The sequence below is a fragment of the Onychostruthus taczanowskii genome, unplaced genomic scaffold (assembly GCF_017590055.1).
Source record: "Onychostruthus taczanowskii isolate IOZ18803 unplaced genomic scaffold, ASM1759005v1 scaffold19, whole genome shotgun sequence".
In the NCBI taxonomy this organism is placed as follows: domain Eukaryota; kingdom Metazoa; phylum Chordata; class Aves; order Passeriformes; family Passeridae; genus Onychostruthus; species Onychostruthus taczanowskii.
In genome coordinates, this window is record NW_024499128.1 from 12,918,760 (window position 1) to 12,937,279 (window position 18,520).

General features: G+C 64.2%; 2 protein-coding genes across 3 annotated transcripts in view; one reads left to right on the forward strand and one right to left on the reverse strand.

The window, feature by feature from the left end:
- Positions 1 to 5,447, forward strand: part of TRAF7 (TNF receptor associated factor 7) — a 29,201-nt gene extending 23,754 nt beyond the window's left edge. For both annotated transcript variants that reach the window (XM_041401861.1, XM_041401862.1), the window contains 8 exons: positions 349 to 431; positions 992 to 1,031; positions 1,314 to 1,430; positions 2,468 to 2,590; positions 3,286 to 3,405; positions 3,824 to 3,955; positions 4,105 to 4,224; positions 4,775 to 5,447. In XM_041401861.1, coding sequence (XP_041257795.1) covers positions 349 to 431; positions 992 to 1,031; positions 1,314 to 1,430; positions 2,468 to 2,590; positions 3,286 to 3,405; positions 3,824 to 3,955; positions 4,105 to 4,224; positions 4,775 to 4,789 — 750 coding nt within the window. In that variant the 3' untranslated portion in view covers positions 4,790 to 5,447. The remainder of the gene's footprint in view (positions 1 to 348; positions 432 to 991; positions 1,032 to 1,313; positions 1,431 to 2,467; positions 2,591 to 3,285; positions 3,406 to 3,823; positions 3,956 to 4,104; positions 4,225 to 4,774) is intronic.
- Positions 5,448 to 7,343: 1,896 nt separating this feature from the next.
- CASKIN1 (CASK interacting protein 1) overlaps positions 7,344 to 18,520 on the reverse strand; it is a 28,539-nt gene continuing 17,362 nt past the window's right edge. Inside the window, 13 exon segments of the mRNA XM_041401731.1 lie at positions 7,344 to 7,573; positions 8,004 to 8,397; positions 8,501 to 10,615; positions 10,686 to 10,824; positions 11,225 to 11,326; positions 11,398 to 11,508; positions 11,632 to 11,729; positions 12,860 to 12,947; positions 14,030 to 14,148; positions 14,245 to 14,305; positions 17,869 to 18,027; positions 18,110 to 18,204; positions 18,315 to 18,423. Coding sequence (XP_041257665.1) covers positions 7,477 to 7,573; positions 8,004 to 8,397; positions 8,501 to 10,615; positions 10,686 to 10,824; positions 11,225 to 11,326; positions 11,398 to 11,508; positions 11,632 to 11,729; positions 12,860 to 12,947; positions 14,030 to 14,148; positions 14,245 to 14,305; positions 17,869 to 18,027; positions 18,110 to 18,204; positions 18,315 to 18,423 — 3,687 coding nt within the window. The 3' untranslated portion in view covers positions 7,344 to 7,476.

Here is an 18,520-nt window from a genome sequence, read left to right on the forward strand (position 1 = left end):
GGGAAAAGCCTGTGCAGTGGCAGGGGGAGCTGTGCTGTGCCACTGGAGCCCTGGGATGGGGTGGGAACTGCTCCAGCAGGAGCCTGAGAGCTCCTCCTTTGTCTCAGGGTGTTGTGCTGGCCTGGGCTGAGGGAGCAGAGCTGCAGCAGCTGCTGGCTGTGTTAGCTTCAGCCTGACCCGCTGCAGTGCATTCCCTCTGCTAGCCAGGGACCCAGGGCTGGCAGGCAGTGCCCAGGGGACTGGCAGTGCCCAGGGTATAGGCAGTGCCCAGGGGACAGGCAGCCTGTTTCCTCCTCTGGGTGCTGAATCCTGCCCAGGCTCCAGCCTCTGCCTTGTGCTCTCTGTTAGGTGTGGGACACCTGTACCACATACAAGTGCCAAAAGACCCTGGAGGGTCACGATGGAATTGTGCTGGCTCTCTGCATCCAGGGGTGAGTGAGGAGGGGTGCCTGTCCTTGGGGAGAGTGGGGACAGCCCTGGGGCCCCTGAGCATGCCCTTACAATTCCCATCCTCTGTCCTGCATGTGCCAGATTAGGCATGAGAGGCGTATCTTGCCTCTTTGCTCTGGAAAAATGAACAAAGAGTGTCTCTCTGGTCTCCCCCATGTCCTGGTTTCCTCCCCTGGTCACCAGCAGGGTGCTCAGCTCCCTGCTCCAAGGGCCAGTCCATCCTGGCCTCCCACAGGAGCTGGGCCTGCTCTGGGTGGGTGTGCACAGCCTTGGCCCAGCGAGGCCATGGGGCAGCTCCTGTCCCCCAATGCCTGGGGAGGGGCTGGGTGACACCCTGCCATGGCACAGCTCCTGTCCCCAGTGCCTGGGGAGGAGCTGGGTGACACCCTGCCATGGCACAGCTCCTGTCCCCCAGTGCCTGGGGAGGGGCTGGGTGACACCCTGCCATGGCACAGCTCCTGTCCCCCAATGCCTGGGGAGGGGCTGGGTGACACCCTGCCATGGCACTGTCCCTCAGTGACCCCCCTTTGTGTCATTGCAGGAACAAGCTGTACAGTGGCTCTGCTGACTGCACCATCATCGTGAGTACGGGGCACCCACAGCAGCAGGGACTGTCCCTCCTCTGCCAGGGGGCACTGATGACCCTCCTGTGCTGGACCCACCCCTGGGCTGGGCTTGGGGCTTCCTGCAGGCTGCATTTCCCACTCCCAGCTCCTGCCTGGGAGCAGGGGGTTGTGCTCTGGGCTGGGGCAGGGTGGCTGCCCAACCCCTCTGGGTTGCTCTGCTTTGGTGGGCTTGACAGTGCTGGATTTGATCTTAGAGGGCTTTTCCCAGCTAAACCATTCCATGATTCTTGTTTGCAGGTCTGGGATATTCAAAACCTGCAGAAGGTGAACACGATCCGAGCGCACGACAATCCTGTTTGCACTTTGGTCTCCTCACACAACATGCTCTTCAGTGGCTCCCTCAAAGCCATCAAGGTGCAGCCTCAGGGCTCCTCTGGAGCTGCCTGGGGACCAGGGGTACAAACTCTCAGGCAGAAGTGTCCAAAGAGGAAGGAAGTGGCATTTTGACCTGTAGGTGACCTTGTTGCTAAGGTCTCCTGAGCCACAGAGCAGCCAGCACTGCAGAGGTTTAGCCATGCTCTGTGCTCAAGGGAAAGCTGTTCTCTGGCTGCAAAAACACTGTATGTCTTCCAGCTCTAAACCTGAGGCTGCAGCTGCAGTATCCTGGCAGTTCCTGAGCGTGTCTGTGTGTCCTCAGGCCCCCAACAGACCTGCCCAGACCATTGGGAATTGTGTCTGGGCTCCAGAACTGGCTGGAGATTCAAGCTGTCTGTTTTGAAACTGCCTCCAAAGGATCTTGAGTCTGCATTCTGTACCTAAAACATGCAGAAATCAGGAACAGCTTTCCAGGCTGCCCTTTAAAGCCTTGGCTAGATTCCTGTGGTTCTGCTTCCAGCTCCTGGTGAGACAGCTTATGGGCCCGTCCATCTGTAAGAGGACTGTGCTCTTTTCTTTATCTGGGGCCTGGAGTGGTTCAGCTCTGGAGAGGGCTCAGGGCTGGAGCAGCCACACAGCACAAGGAGAATTTGGGGCCTTTTGGGTTTGTCATCCCTGGCCGCTTCCTGCCCAGGAGCCAGGCAGGCTCAGAGTGGGGGAAGTGAGATCTGCCAGTCCCTGTGTGCCAGGGCTGGGAGGGCAGCTTTGTGGAAGTGCAGGGCAGTTCCTTGCTGCAGCTGTGGTTTAGGCTTTTTGCAGCCCTGTGCTAGGGAAGGGTCTCTGCCAGCAATAATGCAGGCTCCAGGCTGGCTCCCTCAGGGAATGTGCTTGCTCAGCAGTTTCTGGGTTTTATCAGCCAGTCAGTGGGATCAGGCAATTCCCACCAGGCAGGAGAGCTGGCACAAGGATCCCCTCAAGAGCTGTGAGGGCCTCAGGCAGGGAGGGTGGGCACTGCTGTCCACCCTGCCCAGCCCCACTGAGCCTCCTCCCCCTGTGTGTGTCCCTGCTTTCCACAGGTGTGGGATATTGTGGGCACTGAGCTCAAGCTGAAGAAGGAGCTGACAGGTCTCAACCACTGGGTTCGAGCACTGGTGGCTTCCCAGAATTATCTCTACAGTGGATCTTACCAGACCATCAAGGTGGGACCCTGGCACTGGTGGCAGCCTGAGCCCCCTCTCCCTGTTCCTCTCTGTGCTCTGCTGGGATGTGAGAGCACTGCTGACACAAGGGCTTTTCCTGTGCTGATTCCATCTCCTCAGGCTGGGCCTCGGGAGCTGCTGGGGAGGCTCTCTGGGACAAACTGGGGCCTCAGCCATGGCGCCTCGAGGCTGCCACAGCCTTATCTGCACTGACACTCCTGCTGATAACAGGGCAAGGTCACTGGCTGGCTGCAGAGCTACCATAAATCCGTGTCAGGGTTCCCCTCCTCTGTGCTGCCTCAGGTTCTGATGAATAGGTCACCTCTCAGCATCTGGGGGACACAGGAAAATTGGAAGTTGCCCTTCTCAGTGTTAATGAATCTCTGTTAATTTGTCTGCGTTGGCTTTTAGTGCTGTCAAGGACTGGGCTGTGTGTGCACATGTGTGCAGTCACACACAAAGGGTGTGAAGTCTCCACACAATGTTCCCAGCCTGGATATTTAAAGTTGGGCAGCTAAATGAGATAACAGGGATTTGCTCTTCAGTGCTGAGCATTCCCAGCTGGATAGGTTTGTCCCTGAAGGTGTGACACGGGCACACGGGGAGCCAGGCTGACTCTGTGCGTGGCAGAATGGCTGCAAGGGGTCTCCCCTGTGGAGAAGGGTCTCATCCTGCCTCTGCTCGATCCCTCTCAGATCTGGGACATCCGGAACCTGGAGTGTGTGCACGTGCTGCAGACGTCGGGAGGCAGCGTGTACTCCATCGCCGTGACCAACCACCACATCGTGTGCGGCACCTACGAGAACCTCATCCACGTACGGGCTGGGCTCTGCCCTTGGGGGTGGGCAGGGCTGGGGGGGTGGCACCTGCCTCTGCCTGTCCCTCGGGCACAGCACCTGGCTCTGCCTGTCCCCTGGAGCACAGCACCTCAGTCTGGCTGTCCCTTGGGCACAGCACCTGGCTCTGCCTGTCCCTCGGGCACAGCACCCGGCTCTGGCTGTCCTTCAGGCACAGCATCTGGCTCTGCCTGTCCCTCGGGCACAGCACCTCAGTCTGGCTGTCCCTTGGGCACAGCACCTGGCTCTGGCTGTCCCCTGGAGCACAGCACCTGGCTCTGCCTGTCCCTCGGGCACAGCACCCACCTGGCACAGTGCGTGGGGGCAGGAGCCGCTCTCAGAGCGGAGCTGGGTGGCCTCAGCACAGTGTGATACCCAAGCCTGGCTGTCCCCACAGGTGTGGGACATCGAGACCAAGGAGCAGGTGCGCACGCTGACCGGGCACGTGGGGACAGTCTACGCCCTCGCCGTCATCTCCACGCCCGATCAAACCAAAGTCTTCAGCGCGTCCTACGACCGCTCGCTCAGGGTGAGCGCGGGGCCGCACCCGGAGCCTGGCACGGCCCGGGAGCCGCGGGGGACCCCAGGGACCTCCGCGTGTCACCCGTGTCACCCGTGCCGTGCGGCATCCCCGGTGCTCCGGGCTGTGCTCGGCTCACTCTGCCCGTGTCCCCGCAGGTGTGGAGCATGGACAACATGATCTGCACCCAGACCCTGCTGCGCCACCAGGGCAGCGTCACCGCCCTGGCCGTGTCCCGCGGCCGCCTCTTCTCCGGCGCCGTGGACAGCACTGTAAAGGTGGGTCTGCTCAGCCTTCTCCTGCACGGTTTGGGCCTGTCCAGTGCTGGAGTCAGGGCATTAAATGAGTTGGGAGTCAAAGTGACAGGAGGGTGGAGCAAGGTGAGGGTGGAGCTCTGCTCCCAGGGAACAAGTGAGCAGACAAGGGGACATAACCTCAAACTGGGCCAGGGGAGGTTCAGGTTGGACATAAGGAAGAATTTTTTCATGGAAAGGGTTGCTAAGAAAGGGCCTGTCCAGGGAGGTGGTGAAGTCCTCATCCCTGGAGGTGTCCAGGAAATGACTGGCACTCAGTGGCACTCAGTGCTCTGGGCTGGGTGACAAGGTAGGGATCAGTCACAGGTTGGATTTGATGATCTTGGAGGTCGTTTCCAACCTTAACGATTCTGGGATTCTTTGAAACAAGGGGATGGTTCTCCACGGGCGGGAGGTTTTCCTCCTGACAGTGTTGTGGATGCTGGCAGTGCTGAGGGAAACTCTGTGGGGGATGAGGAGAGGCCCACAGAGCTGCTCAGGAGTCACTGCCTGCCATGCCATCGTCTGCCCGCAGGTCTGGACGTGCTAACGAGAGCGTCACACGAGTCCTGCACACTGAAAGACCAAAAACTCTCCCCTCCATCGGCCTGTGGGTGACCACACCACTGAAACAACTGCTGCAGCTCCTCCTGCACCAAGCACTGCCTGCTGCTGCTGCCCCTCGGCCGGCGGCTCTCCGGACGGCTCTGCCCCACGGACACTCCAGGTGTTCCCTCAGCTCTGCCCCAGATGATTGGAAAAGGGGAAGCTGTTCCAGTGCCAGTGCCCTCCTCTGCCTGTGTCCCCCCAGCTGGGGTGACACTGGGCCTCGGGGCCAGGCCAGCACAGCCCTTGGCCAGCGCCAGGATGGACAGATCCGTGTGTCCTGGTGGGGACAGGCTGGGCCCCTGTCCGTGGCAGGACTGACCCTGGGTGGGCACCCGACCCCTTTCTGTCTCTAGTATTTAATTTTACTGCCAAGGCCGATCCATGTGGGAAGAGGTGTTTCCTTGAGTAGCCAGGTACGATTTTTATGCCACAGCTAGTTCTCAAATCGAGTTCCACAAGCCCATTGTTCACCACCCTGTAATAATGGTCTCCACATTAAAGACAAAAAGCCTCCGTTGCATTTTTACTCACATTTTCTACTGTTTTTAAGATTGTAATATAGATTTGATTATTTCTTCATTGACAATAAAAGCAGAAAGAGTTGTTCCTGCCCGGTGTGAGTTATTGCAGGGAGCCAGCAGCCAGCACTGGCCCCGTGGGGTGAAAATTGAAGTGTCTGGGCCCTACATTCCACGGGGGACAGTCCCAGCCAGGCCCCAGCACCCCACAGAGGCACCCAGGGGTGCCCATGGACTGTGCAGCACAAACACCCAGCACGCCACGAGGACTCGGGAGGGCTTGGGGACACAAACAGTGGTGGCAGCCCGGCAGGGGTTTTATTTTTTTATTTTTGTTTAAATATTTGTTGCCAGACTTGGTATAGGAGCAAACGTCTTCACAGCACCACGAGCCATCTACAATTCAGAATAGGAAGAATAAAGACGAGTAGAGGTGAAATCTAAGCACAGAAGAGCAGGGAGCAGCACCAAGATGCAGAGCTGGACAGATGGGATACGATACAGAGTCCATAACTTAATCATAAAAAATATATATATGTATATATCCATCATGTAGAACTTTATGGATTTTTTTTTTTTTTAGATACATTTTTTTTTTCTTTTCAACAGATATTTTCAGGCGGGTGATTTATTTATTTTTTTAAATTATTTTTAAAGATTTTTTTTTTTGTGTTTTGTTGTTTTTTTTTTTCCAAAAGAAATTTCAAAGTTGTGCCAAACACATCTGGATCAGCGACCACAACAGGAGAGACGGGGGGGGGAGACAGGGCAGGGAGGGAGAGGGAAGGAGGGAGAGACCACTCCACATCTCGAGAGAAAGAAAGGAACAGCAACACTTTTGTTTGGAAACCACAAGCAAAAAATGCATTCATCAGGACTCAAGCGACAGAACCAGACTCCAACTCCAGTTTGTACAGGAATTTACAGCGGCGCGTCCCGCGGGACACGCCGGGCACACGCGTGCACACCCACGCACACCACACGCACCCAGACAGAGACCGACAACAAAAACAACAAGAAGAAACCAAACCAAACCCCGAAGACACTCCAAAAGAAATGAAACGCCTCCAGTGTAGGGATTAACAAAAACCTCCATAAAACAAGGCACATCCTTTGAGTTCGTAACGGCGGAAAAAGAAAGACGCGACACTGAATCCCAACGGAAAACCCGACCAGAACCGCTCGCACGTACCTTCCACCCAGAGAAAAGGTAAATATTGTGCTACTCTTAGAATGAGTTTGCCACAAGACACACAGCTTAGTATAATCTAATAGTTTTTCTCAAGCTAAAATCCAGTTTTCTCTTGATTTCTTTTAAACTGCTTTATATATAATTGCTAATATTTTTAAATCTTTTAAATATATATTTGTTAAAGTTTATTTCTTTTTTATTATTTTGGGGTTGGGGGAAATCTGCTTTATATCTTTTTTTTTTTTTATTTTTTTTCCCCTCCAATAAATTAATACTTTTATTTTATAGCTTATCACCGTCCTGTCCCCAGGCGGGGAGGGGCCGGGCAGGGGCACGTCCCGCTGCCCCCAGGGCCACCGCCAGCCTTGCCCACCCCTGCCAACGCCGACCGAGAAAGAAAACAAAGTTTAAAAATCAAAATTAAAAACGGAGCAAAGAAACCCAAGTGCATTTGCCCGCCCGGCCCCGCCACCAGCAAACGGCATGGGTGACACGCGGCTGGCGGAGCCACCGCGCCGGGCAGGGCTTGTGCTACATTCGGGTGGCGGTGACCCGCGGCTGGCAGGGCACGGGCAGCCACCGGACGGGTCACTCGGGAGCCCCCCGGAGCCCCGGCCGCGCTTCGGTCCGGAGCGTGTTGCTTTGTTTCTTCTGTTGGGTTTTATTTCTGTGGTTTTTGTTGGTTTTTTGTTTTTTTTTTTTTGCTTCTGCGAAAGGGAGTCCTGCCGGAGCCGGCGCCGAGTCCGTGAGCACAATCCTGAGGTATCTTCTTCTTTGTGCAAACCCCGAGGGACGGGATGTCCGGGAGGGGACGGCTGTACAAAGGGGACGGGGGGAGGGCGGCGGGGCCGGGGGGTCGTGGATCGTTGTGCCCTTGTGCCCACGTAAGCCCTGAGGTTCTCGGGGCCCTGGCGCCCCTCACTCCAGCATGGCATCCAGCTGGTCCGCCAGGTCGTCGAACATGCTGCCGATGTCGTCCAGGATGCTCACGGTGCTCTTCGACTCCACGGCCGAGCTGGGGAGTGACAGAGACGGGTCAGGGCAGGCAGGGACGGGGACATGGCACAGCCCCCTGGGCCCCATGGCATGGCACTCCTGCCCCTTTGCGCTGCGGTGCCCAGCACTGTGTCCCCAGTGCCATGGCACAATGTTCTAGCTCCATGTCCCCAGTGTCCCCTCTGCAAAACAGTCCCCAGGGCACCCACATGCCCGAGTCCCCCTGCCCATGCTGCTCCAGCAAGATGTCATTTAGTGTCACAGCCTGACCCCTGTGCATGGTCCTTATGGCCATCTGTGCCCCACCAGTGTCCCCCAGCACCTCCCCACTCGCACCGTGGTGTCACAGCCTGACCCCTGTGCACGATCCTTTTGGCCTCCTGTGCTCGGGGACACCGAGTGGCCTCACACCCTCCCGGGGCCCACCACCCACCCCTGCAGCCCCTTACTCTGCCGCCTGACTGTCCTCCTGCTTGATCTTCTCCTCCACCGCCTGCAGCGCGGCGGCCAGGGACGCGCTCGTCTCCTCCAGCTTCTGCTGCGCCAGCTCGGGGCCGCCACTGTCCACGGACGGGCTGGCGATGGTGGAGCGGGGCGGCTTCACCGGCACCTGCTGGGGCTGCGCGCCGGGCGACAGGGGCTTGGCGGGGCTGGAGCAGAGCGAGGGCGGCGTGCTGGAGGGCTTGGCCGCGGGGCTCAGCTGCCGGGCTGGCGACGGGGCCGGCGTGGAGCTGGCGCTCACCGACTGGATGGCGGCGTGGGGCTTGGGGGGCTTGGGCGCCGTGGGGGGCGGCGTGGGCTTGGGGGACACCGGGGGCGGCGTGCCATGGACCCGCTTCACCTCTGCGGAGAGAAGGGAGAGGGGCAGGAGGGCGGCGGGGCCGGCTGGGACCCCCGGCGCCCGCCCCGCGGAGCGCCCGTCCCGGGGGGCTGGCGGGGCACCTACCTGGGCTGCCGGGGCTTGGGATGGGCACCTTTTTGGGGACGGGCACAGGCGGCCCAGGCATCTTCTGAGGCGGCTGCGTCAGCACGGGCTTGGGGGACACCGGCGGCTTGAAGGGCTTCTTGGGCTCGGCGGGCGGCGGGACGAACTCGGGGCCGTCGGGGCGGGCGGCGGGCGGCGGGGGGGGCGGCGGCTCAGCCCCGCTCAGCTCCGAGGCCGGCCGCCGCTTCACGGTGCCGGTGCCGTTCTGGTACACGGCGAGCGTGGCCGGCTCCAGCGCCGGCTCCTTGTCCTTGGCTTTGGGCCGGCGCTTGACGGTGTCGGACTCGGTGAGGACGAAGCGGACGCCGTCCTGCTGGCTCTGCCTGGCCCGGATCCGCCGCTTGAGCGTGGCGCTGGCCTCCACCTTGGCCAGGTCCCCGTGGCGGTGGGCCGGGGACAGCCCCTCGCCCGTCTCCCCGCGGGCCGGCCCCAGGGGCCGCGGCCGCTGCTTGATGGTGAGGGTGCCGTCCTCGGCGAACGGGATGCCGTCGGGGGAGCCGCCGCGTTCCACCCGCAGCCGCTCGCCGGGACCGTCGGCGGCCGCCTCCGACCGCACGCTGTCGGCGCGCTCGCGGCGGGCGGCTGCCACCAGCCCGGTGACGGGGCCGCTGATGGTCCGGCGCCGGTTCACCACCTCCCCGTCCAGCCCGATGGCCTCCTTATGCTTGACGGTGGCCAGGACGGTGGCCACGCGGGCGCGGTCGGGGCTGCCCGGGGGCGGCCCGGGCTGTAGGTAGTAGCCCTCGGGCGCCTTGGCCGGGACCGGCCCCGGCCCGGTCGCCACGTGCGGCTTCTGCAGCGCCAGGGCGCGGGCCCCGCCGCCGATGGAGGACATCTCCAGCATGGCCGCGATGCTGCGCACGCTGCCGGCGCTGCCCGTGTCCACGCTGCCGCCCAGGTCGCTCGCCCGCCGCTGCTCCCGGCGGCCCTCGCCCTCGGCGCTCGGGGCTCCGACGGCCGCCTCGCCCTCACCCTCCTTGGGGAAGTCCTCGGCCATGCCGGCGCTGGAGATGGCAGAGCTGGAGCGCTTGGGAGGGGGCGGCGGGGGTCCCTTCTTCTTGGGGCGGACGGCGAAGGACTGGCTGCGGTTGACGTTCTTGTCGCCGCCGGCGGGTGCCCGCACCGAGTGGCTGCGGCCCACGCGGCGCTGCACGGTGGCGTAGGGCCCCGCGTCCGGCACCAGCAGCTCGTCCCGCTCCTGCTCGCTGTCGGAGGCGGCGTAGCGGTTCAGGCTGTGCGCCCGCTTCTTCGGCCTGCCCGGCTCCTCCTCGCCCTCGCCCGCCGGCGGCAGGCACAGCACGGGCACCGAGACGGGCAGGACGGGCACCCCCGGCGGCGCCGCCTCGCCCTCGGCGGGCTGCGGCAGCACGTAGGCGAAGCCGCGGTGCGTGGGCGACTGGGGCAGGGAGCGGGGCGATGCCGGGCGCTCGCCGGGCGGCAGCAGCTGCGGGGTGGGCTTCACCTTGGCGGTGGCGTGAGGGGCCGCCGGGCCTTGCGGGGACGAGGGTCGTGCCTTGCCGGGGGTCTGCGGCGGCGTCAGCTGCCCGGCGGAGGCCGGGAAAGGCTGCCGGGGCTTGCCGGGCACCGGGGGCACGCTGGCGCGCTTCACGGGGTGGCCGTGCCGGGGCGGGCGGCTCTCCTTGGGCGGCGCAGGGGGGCTCTCCCCGGCCCCCTCCGCCAGGTACTCCTGGCTCTTGGAGATGGCGGCGGCGGGGGGGCCCCGCGGGCCGTCCCCCAGCAGCTCCTGCGAGCTGCTCATCAGCCGGGCGCGGCCGCCCAGCGCCGGCGGCGAGCGGTAACCGGGGGCCGAGGGGTTCGCCGCCTTCTCGGGGGCCTCCTCGGGGCCTTCGCCCGTTATGGCCACCTGCAGCTCGCTGCTGAGCTCGCTGTCCTGGAAGGTGGTCATCTTGGGCGACTGGCACTCGGGCGGCTCCGGCGGGGGGGACTCGATGGCCAGCACCTCCGGGCTCGGCCCCGACGCCTTCCTCTTCAGCGTGCCCGGCTCGTACTTGCCCAGCTCGGCGCGCTGCAGCTCCGCCAGCTTCTTCACCGCCAGCATCAGCTTCTTCTGGTGGCCTGGGGGCGGCACGTGCCGTCAGTGTCACCGCCAAGGCCACCGCAGCCAGCGCCGCGCGCGGGGCCTTACCCAGCTTGGTGATGCCGATCTCCTGCAGGTCCTCCCAGGTGATGTCGGTGATGAAGTCGATGTTCTCGTAGCCGTTCTCCACCAGCACCTTGTAGTACTGGGACAGGCCGATCATGGAGAGCCACAGCGCCAGGTTGGCCTGGGGTGGGGTGCGGGGCACGGCTCAGCACCAGCTGGCAGCAGGGTCTGCCCCTGCCACCCCAGGCACCCACAGGAGATCCCGTGTTGCTGGGGGATCCCAGCCCCAGGATCCTTGTGCCCCACAAGCATCCTTGGCTATTGCCAGCCCTGTTCCCATGGAAGTCTCTCACTGTGCCCAGGCATTGGGGCAGGAGGGGTGTCACAGTGCCACATCCACAGGGGTGACAGCTGGCAGCAGCCTGATGCTCCCTGGGGAGCTGCCAGGAGGGGACGTGGGCAGCTCTGGGACCATGGAGCCAGCTCCCACCCTTGTCCAGTGCCACCCCGCGGAAGACAGGAGGGGACTGGTTGCCACCATGGGTGTGGCTTCTGTCCCCCTGGCCCTGCACCGCCCTCACCGGTTTGTACTCGGGCAGCCACTCGGGGATGTTGAGGTTGTTGATCTCGGAGGCGATCTTCTTCCTGTGCCCCGGCTTGGTGACCCCGATGGCCGTGAGGTCCTGGGGCAGAGAGGGGGGGTCAGTGCCGCCCTGCTCCTGCCGTGCCTCCCTCCCACCGCCCCCGGCCCCACCTCCGGCGTCATCCGGCTGATGGTGGTGATGTCGTAGCCGGCGTTGATGAAGTTGGGAGCGTAGAGCTGCAGCTGGAACTTGCAGAGCCACTGGTACACGGCCTCCGAGCTCTGGGGCGAGAGGGACAGATGGACGGGGGCAGCTCTGGGGATGGGGACCCGCCACTCCTGCCCATGTCCCCCAAAGCTGTCCCCACCACACGCTCCCCACGGCGCCCGGCGCTCTCTGCTCACCTTCCCCTCTGACGGCGGCTCCATTTTCTTCAGCTGGGGCTCGGCGGGGGGCTGGGGGGCGTAGGGGGAGCTGGCCACGCTCTGCGACCGCGACGAACCTGCCGGAGGGGCAGCGGTCAGCGCGGCCGGGGCTGCCCAGCCCCGGGCTCTGGTGGAAGGGAGAGCCGAGCCCTGCCCTGGGCGGGATGCCACAGCCACAGCCCCAGGCTGGCGGGGCCAAGGGAGGTGCAGGAGAGCGACACCCGGCCCACAGCAGCCCGGAGCAGCCGCGGTGCCCCGGACAGGGTGCTGCTCCTCGGGGAGGGGCAGGCGAGCTGCTGCACCCAGCGCGGCCCCGAGCAGTGGGAGTCAGCCAGAGTGCCCTCCAGAGCCAGTGTCCCCGGAGCCCAGGCAGCAGCCGGAGGGGTCCCTCTGCCCAAAACCCTCTGGCCCCGCTCCTCTGGCCTTGCCACCCGCCAGGCAGGCTCGTACGAGCTGTTCATCCCTTGGTGCCCTCCCTCCAGGGTAAGGAGGGCTGCCCTGAAATTTTCCCCGCATGTTTCTGATCAGGATGAACAAGAGAAGCCTCTTCCCCCCCACCAGCAACTGCATCTTCCGTGTGTGTGTGTGTGCGTGCATCCTCCCTGCGTGTGCATCCTTCGGGCATCCGCATCCCTCTCGCGTGGGCATCCTCCTCACATGTGCCTCCCTCTGCCGTGTGCATCTCCCTCACGTCTGCATCCCACTTGCGTCTGCATCGCTCCGGCATGTTTCCCCCTCTCCCTAGCAACGTCTGCACCCCCCTCCCCGCGTGTCCACCCCCCTCCCCTGAGCGCATCCCCCTCCCCAGGGCTCTCTGCCTCCCCGCAGCCTCCTCCCTCCCCGCAGCCCGGCCAGCTCCGGGCATCCCCCCCGCGCCCACCCCCACGTGTGCATCTCCCGTCTGTCCCCCCGATTCCCGGGCACGTGCCACTCCCGTGGCGTGGGCACCCCGGTGGCGTGGCCGTGCTCCCCGCAGCCCCCCGGTTCTTTTATCTTCAGCTCCGCCGCCCCCCGCCCCCCACGGGCCCCCACTAACCGAGGCAGGAGAAGGCCTGGCAGCAGCCGAAAGGCGAGAGAGTCATTTTTTACCCACACGTTTTTCTTCTGGCGACGGGTGCCGTGGCAATAAAAAAAAAGACAAATCCCTGGATCCACGGCACGGCCAGGGCTCCTCCTGCTCCGGCAGCCGGGCGGCCGCAGCACGCACCTGCGGGGATGTCCTGCGCCTTGGCCGGCCCATCGCCCACGGCAGACTCTTGCGCAGAAGCCTTCTGGGAAAGGACCGTTGCCAGCAGCTGAAAAACACCCCGGCAAGGGGGGAGAGCAGGCAGGAGTGAGGCGGGCGGAGGGGGCCGCGGGCCGGGGGGTGCGTGTCGCGGGTGTCGCGGGTGTCGCGGTGTCGCAGGTACCGTGGATGCTGCGGGTGCTGCGGGTGCTGCGGGTGCTGCCAGCTCGGGCGAGGGCGGGCAGGGAGGGTTGCAGCAGATTTCGGCGGCAGCGGGGAGAGCGGGAGCAGCAGATGGTGCTTTGCCGGCAGCAGGAGCCCACGGCACCGCCGCACCCCAAAGCCAGCCTGGCACATGCCCAGCCCGGGCTGCCCTGTGCGGGGTGCCCTGTGCCCACGGGACGGAGCCCCCCCGGCTGGCAGCGTGCTGTGGCTCAGGGGCACGTGGGCATGGCAGGCAGGGTGCCAGGGGACGTGGGCTGGCGGGTGCTGGGGTCGCTGGGCTGGCAGGTGCCATCGCCAGGGAATGGGACAGTCCAGGGGCAGTGCAGGGCTGTTGTGCCAGAGGTGCCAGGGCAGCGTGCAGCACGGTGCTGGTAGCAGCAGTGCATGGTGACAGTGTGCCATGTTGGTGGCAGCGGTGCCTGGTGACAGTGTGCCATGGTGATAGCAGCAGTGCATGGTGACAGTGTGCCATGCTGGTGGCAGCAGTGCATGGTGCTGGTTGCAGTGTGCCAGGCTGGTGGCAGCGATGCATTGGTGACAGTGTGCCGTGTTGGTGGCAGCTGTGCATTAGTGGCAGCATGCCATGCCAGTGGCAGTAGTGCGCTGGTGGCAGTGTGCTGTGCCCGTGGCAGCAGCCTGTGCAGGGCAGGGCAGAGCACAGTGCAGAGGTCCCTGCGAGTGGCAGCAGAGACATGGCACAGCGTCCCTGACGGACCTGTGGAATGTTTTTCAGGGGCAGCACTCAGGGGCCGGGTGGAGGGGACACGCCGGTGGCCGCTGTCGGTGACGGCGTAGCTGGTGGCACACAGGGTATGGATGAGAGCGCACAGCGCCCGGTGAAGCGCCAGCTGGGGTCAGGGCAGGCAGCAAACGCTGCAGGACTGCAGCCAACAGCAGCTGGCACGGCCGCCCCGGGGCTCGCCTTACCTTGACGCCCTCGGAGCCGGCGTGCAGGGCGTGCGCCCCGCTGCCCGCGCTCTGCCCGCTCCCCGAGCTGCGCGCCGAGGCCACGCTGCCCGTGCTGCCCAGGCTGCTGCGGTCACCACCTGCACAGAGGAGAGGCTGTCAGGGCTCCGAGCCCCGCTCTTAGGGGACACCGCGGGCGGCCGTGCCCCGCTGGAGCCAGGCGCTCCGCGCCGTACCTGCGAAGGGTTTCCGCAGCACCCAGATCTCCTCGGCGGGGGCTGGCGTGGCCGATCCGCCCTGCGACGGTGACAGGTGGGACGGGCTCATGTCGGCCCCGCGGGACCCTTGGTGGCAGAGCAGAGAGAGCGCCCGTCAGGCGCGTGGCTCTGCGGCCGGGCTCGCACGGGTGTGGCACGGGGAGGTGACCGCGGCCCCGGGACTGGCGCTGCTGCACGTGGGAACAGCCCCACAGGGGAGGTGTGGGGACCCTGGCTGTGTCCGTGCCCAGGGATGCCAGAGCCATCCTAGGGCCCTGTCCCATGCCAAGATGGCAGAGGTGACAGTGACAAGCCCTGGCCCCGTCGTGCAGAGCAGCCCCTCCTCACTGCCAGCCAGGGACAGACCCATGGTGGGGTGCTCCAGTGCCCTGGCTGAGCCTGGACAAGGGACAAGGACTTTGTCATCCCTTCACAGGACAGGATGGGGACATGACCCAGTGCAGGAACAAAGGGAGCTGGGCAAACTCAAGCAGTGGGAAGCAGGGTTCCCACCCCACTGTCCCCTGTCCCAGGCAGTGCTGGCCATGTCCCTGCAGCTGCCTGCACTCATCTGTGGGGACACAGGGGACATGCAGGGCCAGGCACCAGGTGCTGAAACCCTGGTGACACACAGGGGACACAGCAGTGGATGAGAGGACCTGGACCTCCTCTGGGGCACAGCCTGAGGGTCACCCCAGGGCATGGCTCCTCACCAGCTCACTGTGCTGGCCACCTCTGCCAGGTCCCACTTGCACGAGGGACACCCAGGAGAGAAAACAGCATCAGGTGAGACAGACAACAGCCCTACAAGGCCAGTGCTGCCATGGCCCCACCACGGCTCCACCACTGTCCTGCCAGCCACGGGGCACTGCCACCCCACCACCATCCATGGGGTGTTACCACCTCACTGCCAGCCACGGGGTACTGCCACCCTGCCACCAGCTGTGGGACATTGTCACCCCACTGCCAACCAGGCCAGCTCTGTTCACAGAGCTGCTCACTCCAGCAGCACCAGCTGTGGGACATTGTCACCCCACTGCCCAGCTCTGTTCACGGAGCTGCTCACTCCAGCAGCGCCAACAGTAGCAGGGGACAGGTGGCACAAGGTGATAAATGCACGGAAGGAGCACAACAGGGGACAAACAGCCTCACCAAATCAGGCTGGGACATCCCTGAGCTGCGCACGCCACGCTCACACCAAGAGGAGCCTGGGCTTGTGCAGCTCCATGCCACCCCAGCAGGAGAGAAAGCCCCAGGGAAAAGAAGTGCTCCCTTGTCCCCAGTGCCAGCACGGCCACCCAGTGCCCCCAGCACAACCTCCTTAGCCGCCGCCACCAGGGCATGTGCAAAGCCCCCTGGCCCCAGCCATCGAGGAGTGCACCCCTGCAACCCCCTGCTCCTGGGTGCTCCTGACGCACGGCCCTGCAGCATCATCACCTGCCTGTGTCCTGGGGACGGTCCCCAGGGTTCAGCTGGGCTCTGCCTGCGCTGAGCCAGCCCCGAGAGCATCCCCTGGGAGAGCCCCCAGAGCCGCAGCCCCTTCCAGCCCCCCGTGCACAGCCACGACCTGGGCAGAGCTGGGCCCTGCAGGGAGGCTGTGGGCAGCAGAGGATCCCTGAGCCCGTGGCACCGCGCTGCCAGCCCTGCCCTGGCACAGGGCTCTGAGTGTCCTGGGGGTGCCCACGCACCCGGACAGGAGCGCAGGGACCACGGGGACAGCGGGGTGGGGAAGGTGGCTGTGCCTTGGCACACGGTGTGCCAGCGGAGCCGGAGCGGGGGCAGCGATGGCACGCGTGTGCCACCCGAGCCCCCCCGCTGCCCCCACCGCACGCATGCAGGCGCATGCACAGCTGCATGCACACACAGCCCCCGGTGAGGGGGAGAGGCCGAGCAGAGAGAAAAGACTCGACACACGCTTTAAAGGAAAAGGAAGGAAAATCCATGGAGAGCACGAAGCGAGCGGTGAACTACCTTGTCCGTAACGCGGCTCGTCGGCACTGCTAGGGGAGAGCCTGTGATAGCCAAAGGAACTGAAAAGAGTCTGATGGGAATGTGGTGGTGGAGGTGGAGGTGGAGGCAGGGAATGGAACGGATGGGACGAGGCGTCACCGTTTAGCACAGCAGCCCCGTAAGCCGGGAGCGGGATCTTTTGGAAGTGTTGGGGGATTGTTACAGTCTCCCATGAACCTGATAATAAAACATAACAAGAGACAAAATGAAAAGAATCCAAATAATAGAGACACGCTCAGTGCCACCAAAAAAAGGGGGGGAAAGGCAGCAAATCAAAAAAGCGACCAAAGGGACGTGGAGAAGCCAGAACCGAGACCCAGGCGATGCAGGGCGGAGCCGAGGAGCGGCGGCGGGAGCTCAGCACACGCACAGCCCGGCGCAGGCAGCGGGCACATCCCGCCGAGCCGGCACGGACACTGGCACAGCCCCGCGGATCAGCTCAGCGGGTGGCACAGCCAGGCTTCACCCGGTGGCACAGCCAGGCTTCACCGGGTGGCACAGCCAGGCTTCACCGGGTGGCACAGCCAGGCTGCCGGGGTCCTGCTCCCCGCAGGGCCGGGCTGGGGCTGCAGCACCCCCGTGTCCGGGGGGTGAGCTGTGACATGGCACCTCCACCCCACGCTGCTGCCCCAGCGCAGCCAGAGCGGTGGCTACAGAACTCCCCAGCCTGGCCAGCACTGCTGTGGGCCAGCCGCAGCCCAGGAGCCACAGAACACAGCCCAGGAGACATGGATGGCATCTCTGGTACTGGCACACACCCCGTTCCTGGAGGGTGGCTCTGTCCCTGCCTGTCCAGCACCAGGTGCCTCCAGGGACGCTGTGGGTTGCCCGGCAGGTACTTGTGCTGCCACTCTCCTGAGACATTGCTCAAGTGCCACCATGCCCTGCCCATGTGCCCATGGTGTGGCTGTCCCCAAGGTCCGGTCCCAGGGCTGGGGTGAGATGATTGATGTGGGGTCTTTCAATGCTGCCTGCAGAGGCACCAGCCCCACTGGGACTCTCCTGGCCGAGGGCACGGCCCAGGGACATCGCAAGGGGCTGCACAGGGGCCTAAAGGGATCACAATGGGAATGGGGACAGGAACAGGCCACAGGGCAGGGGAGCAGGGGCCAATCCCTGAGATGGCCCCTGGCTGGAAAGACGGTCTCTGTGTGGCAGCATCACCTCCCTGGCACTGGTGCCCAGCCCCTGCACAGACCCTGAGCACCAGCTCCTGCCACCCCACTGCTGTGCCCATCCCTCCAAACCACAGTGACACCCCTGGGTCTCCTCATGCACCTCAAACACCTCCCCCAGCCCAAGGGCAGCCAGGGCTGACCCTCGAGTACCCCAGAGCTGACCCTCGAGCACCCCAGGGCTGACCCTCACACCCCCCAAGAAACCGACCCCACAGACACACCGGGAACACAGACCCTGCACACTCAATGGGAGCACCAGCCCCCCAGGCACGATGAGGACGCTGACCCCACACACTTTCAGGCACCGTCCCCATGCACACGGCGGGGACACCGACCCCACATGCACGAGGGCCATGGCCCCGCTTTGTCTTCACCGCTGCAGCCCCCGACACCCCGGTCCCCACCAAAGCCAGACGGGGCTCCCCGGGGCCGGGGGTGTAGGGGGGGATTATTTGCCTGTTCGTTTGCTTATGGCCTCGACGAGGCTGGAGGGGAAGTAGCCCACGCGGTCGTTGCCCGTGCGGTTGTCGTGGATGCAGCCCTTCCAGCGCCCGTCCGCGTGCTGCTCCAGCACCTGCGGGAGGGGCCGGGTCAGGGGCCGGGCCAGGGGCCGCCACTGCCACCGGGGTGTCCCCGGCCCCCCCGGCCACACTCACGGTGATGACGTCCCCGGCTTTCACGTTGAGGCTGGTCAGGTCGTAGTTGTTGCAGTAGTCCTTGACGGCCCGGACCTGCAGAGCTGCGGAGGCGTCTGCGGGGCAGAACGGGAGCGTCACCGGCCGCCCACCCCACGGGGGGTGGCACCCCCAGCCCGGCGCCCCTCGTGCCAGCACGGCCACTCCGTGCCCTCCAACCCCCTACCCCGCAGCATCTGCTTGATCTCCTTGCTGGCCTGGCTGGTGGTGAACTGGTTGACGATGTCCAGAGCCGTCTGGTTGTAGGTGTTCCTGACGTGGGCGTTGATCCCGCTCTGCAACGGCACCGAGAGGGATTGGGAGGAGGCTGGTCCCCATCCTGCCACCCCTGGGACTCCCTAGGCCACCAGCAGACCAACAGCTGGAGGGCAC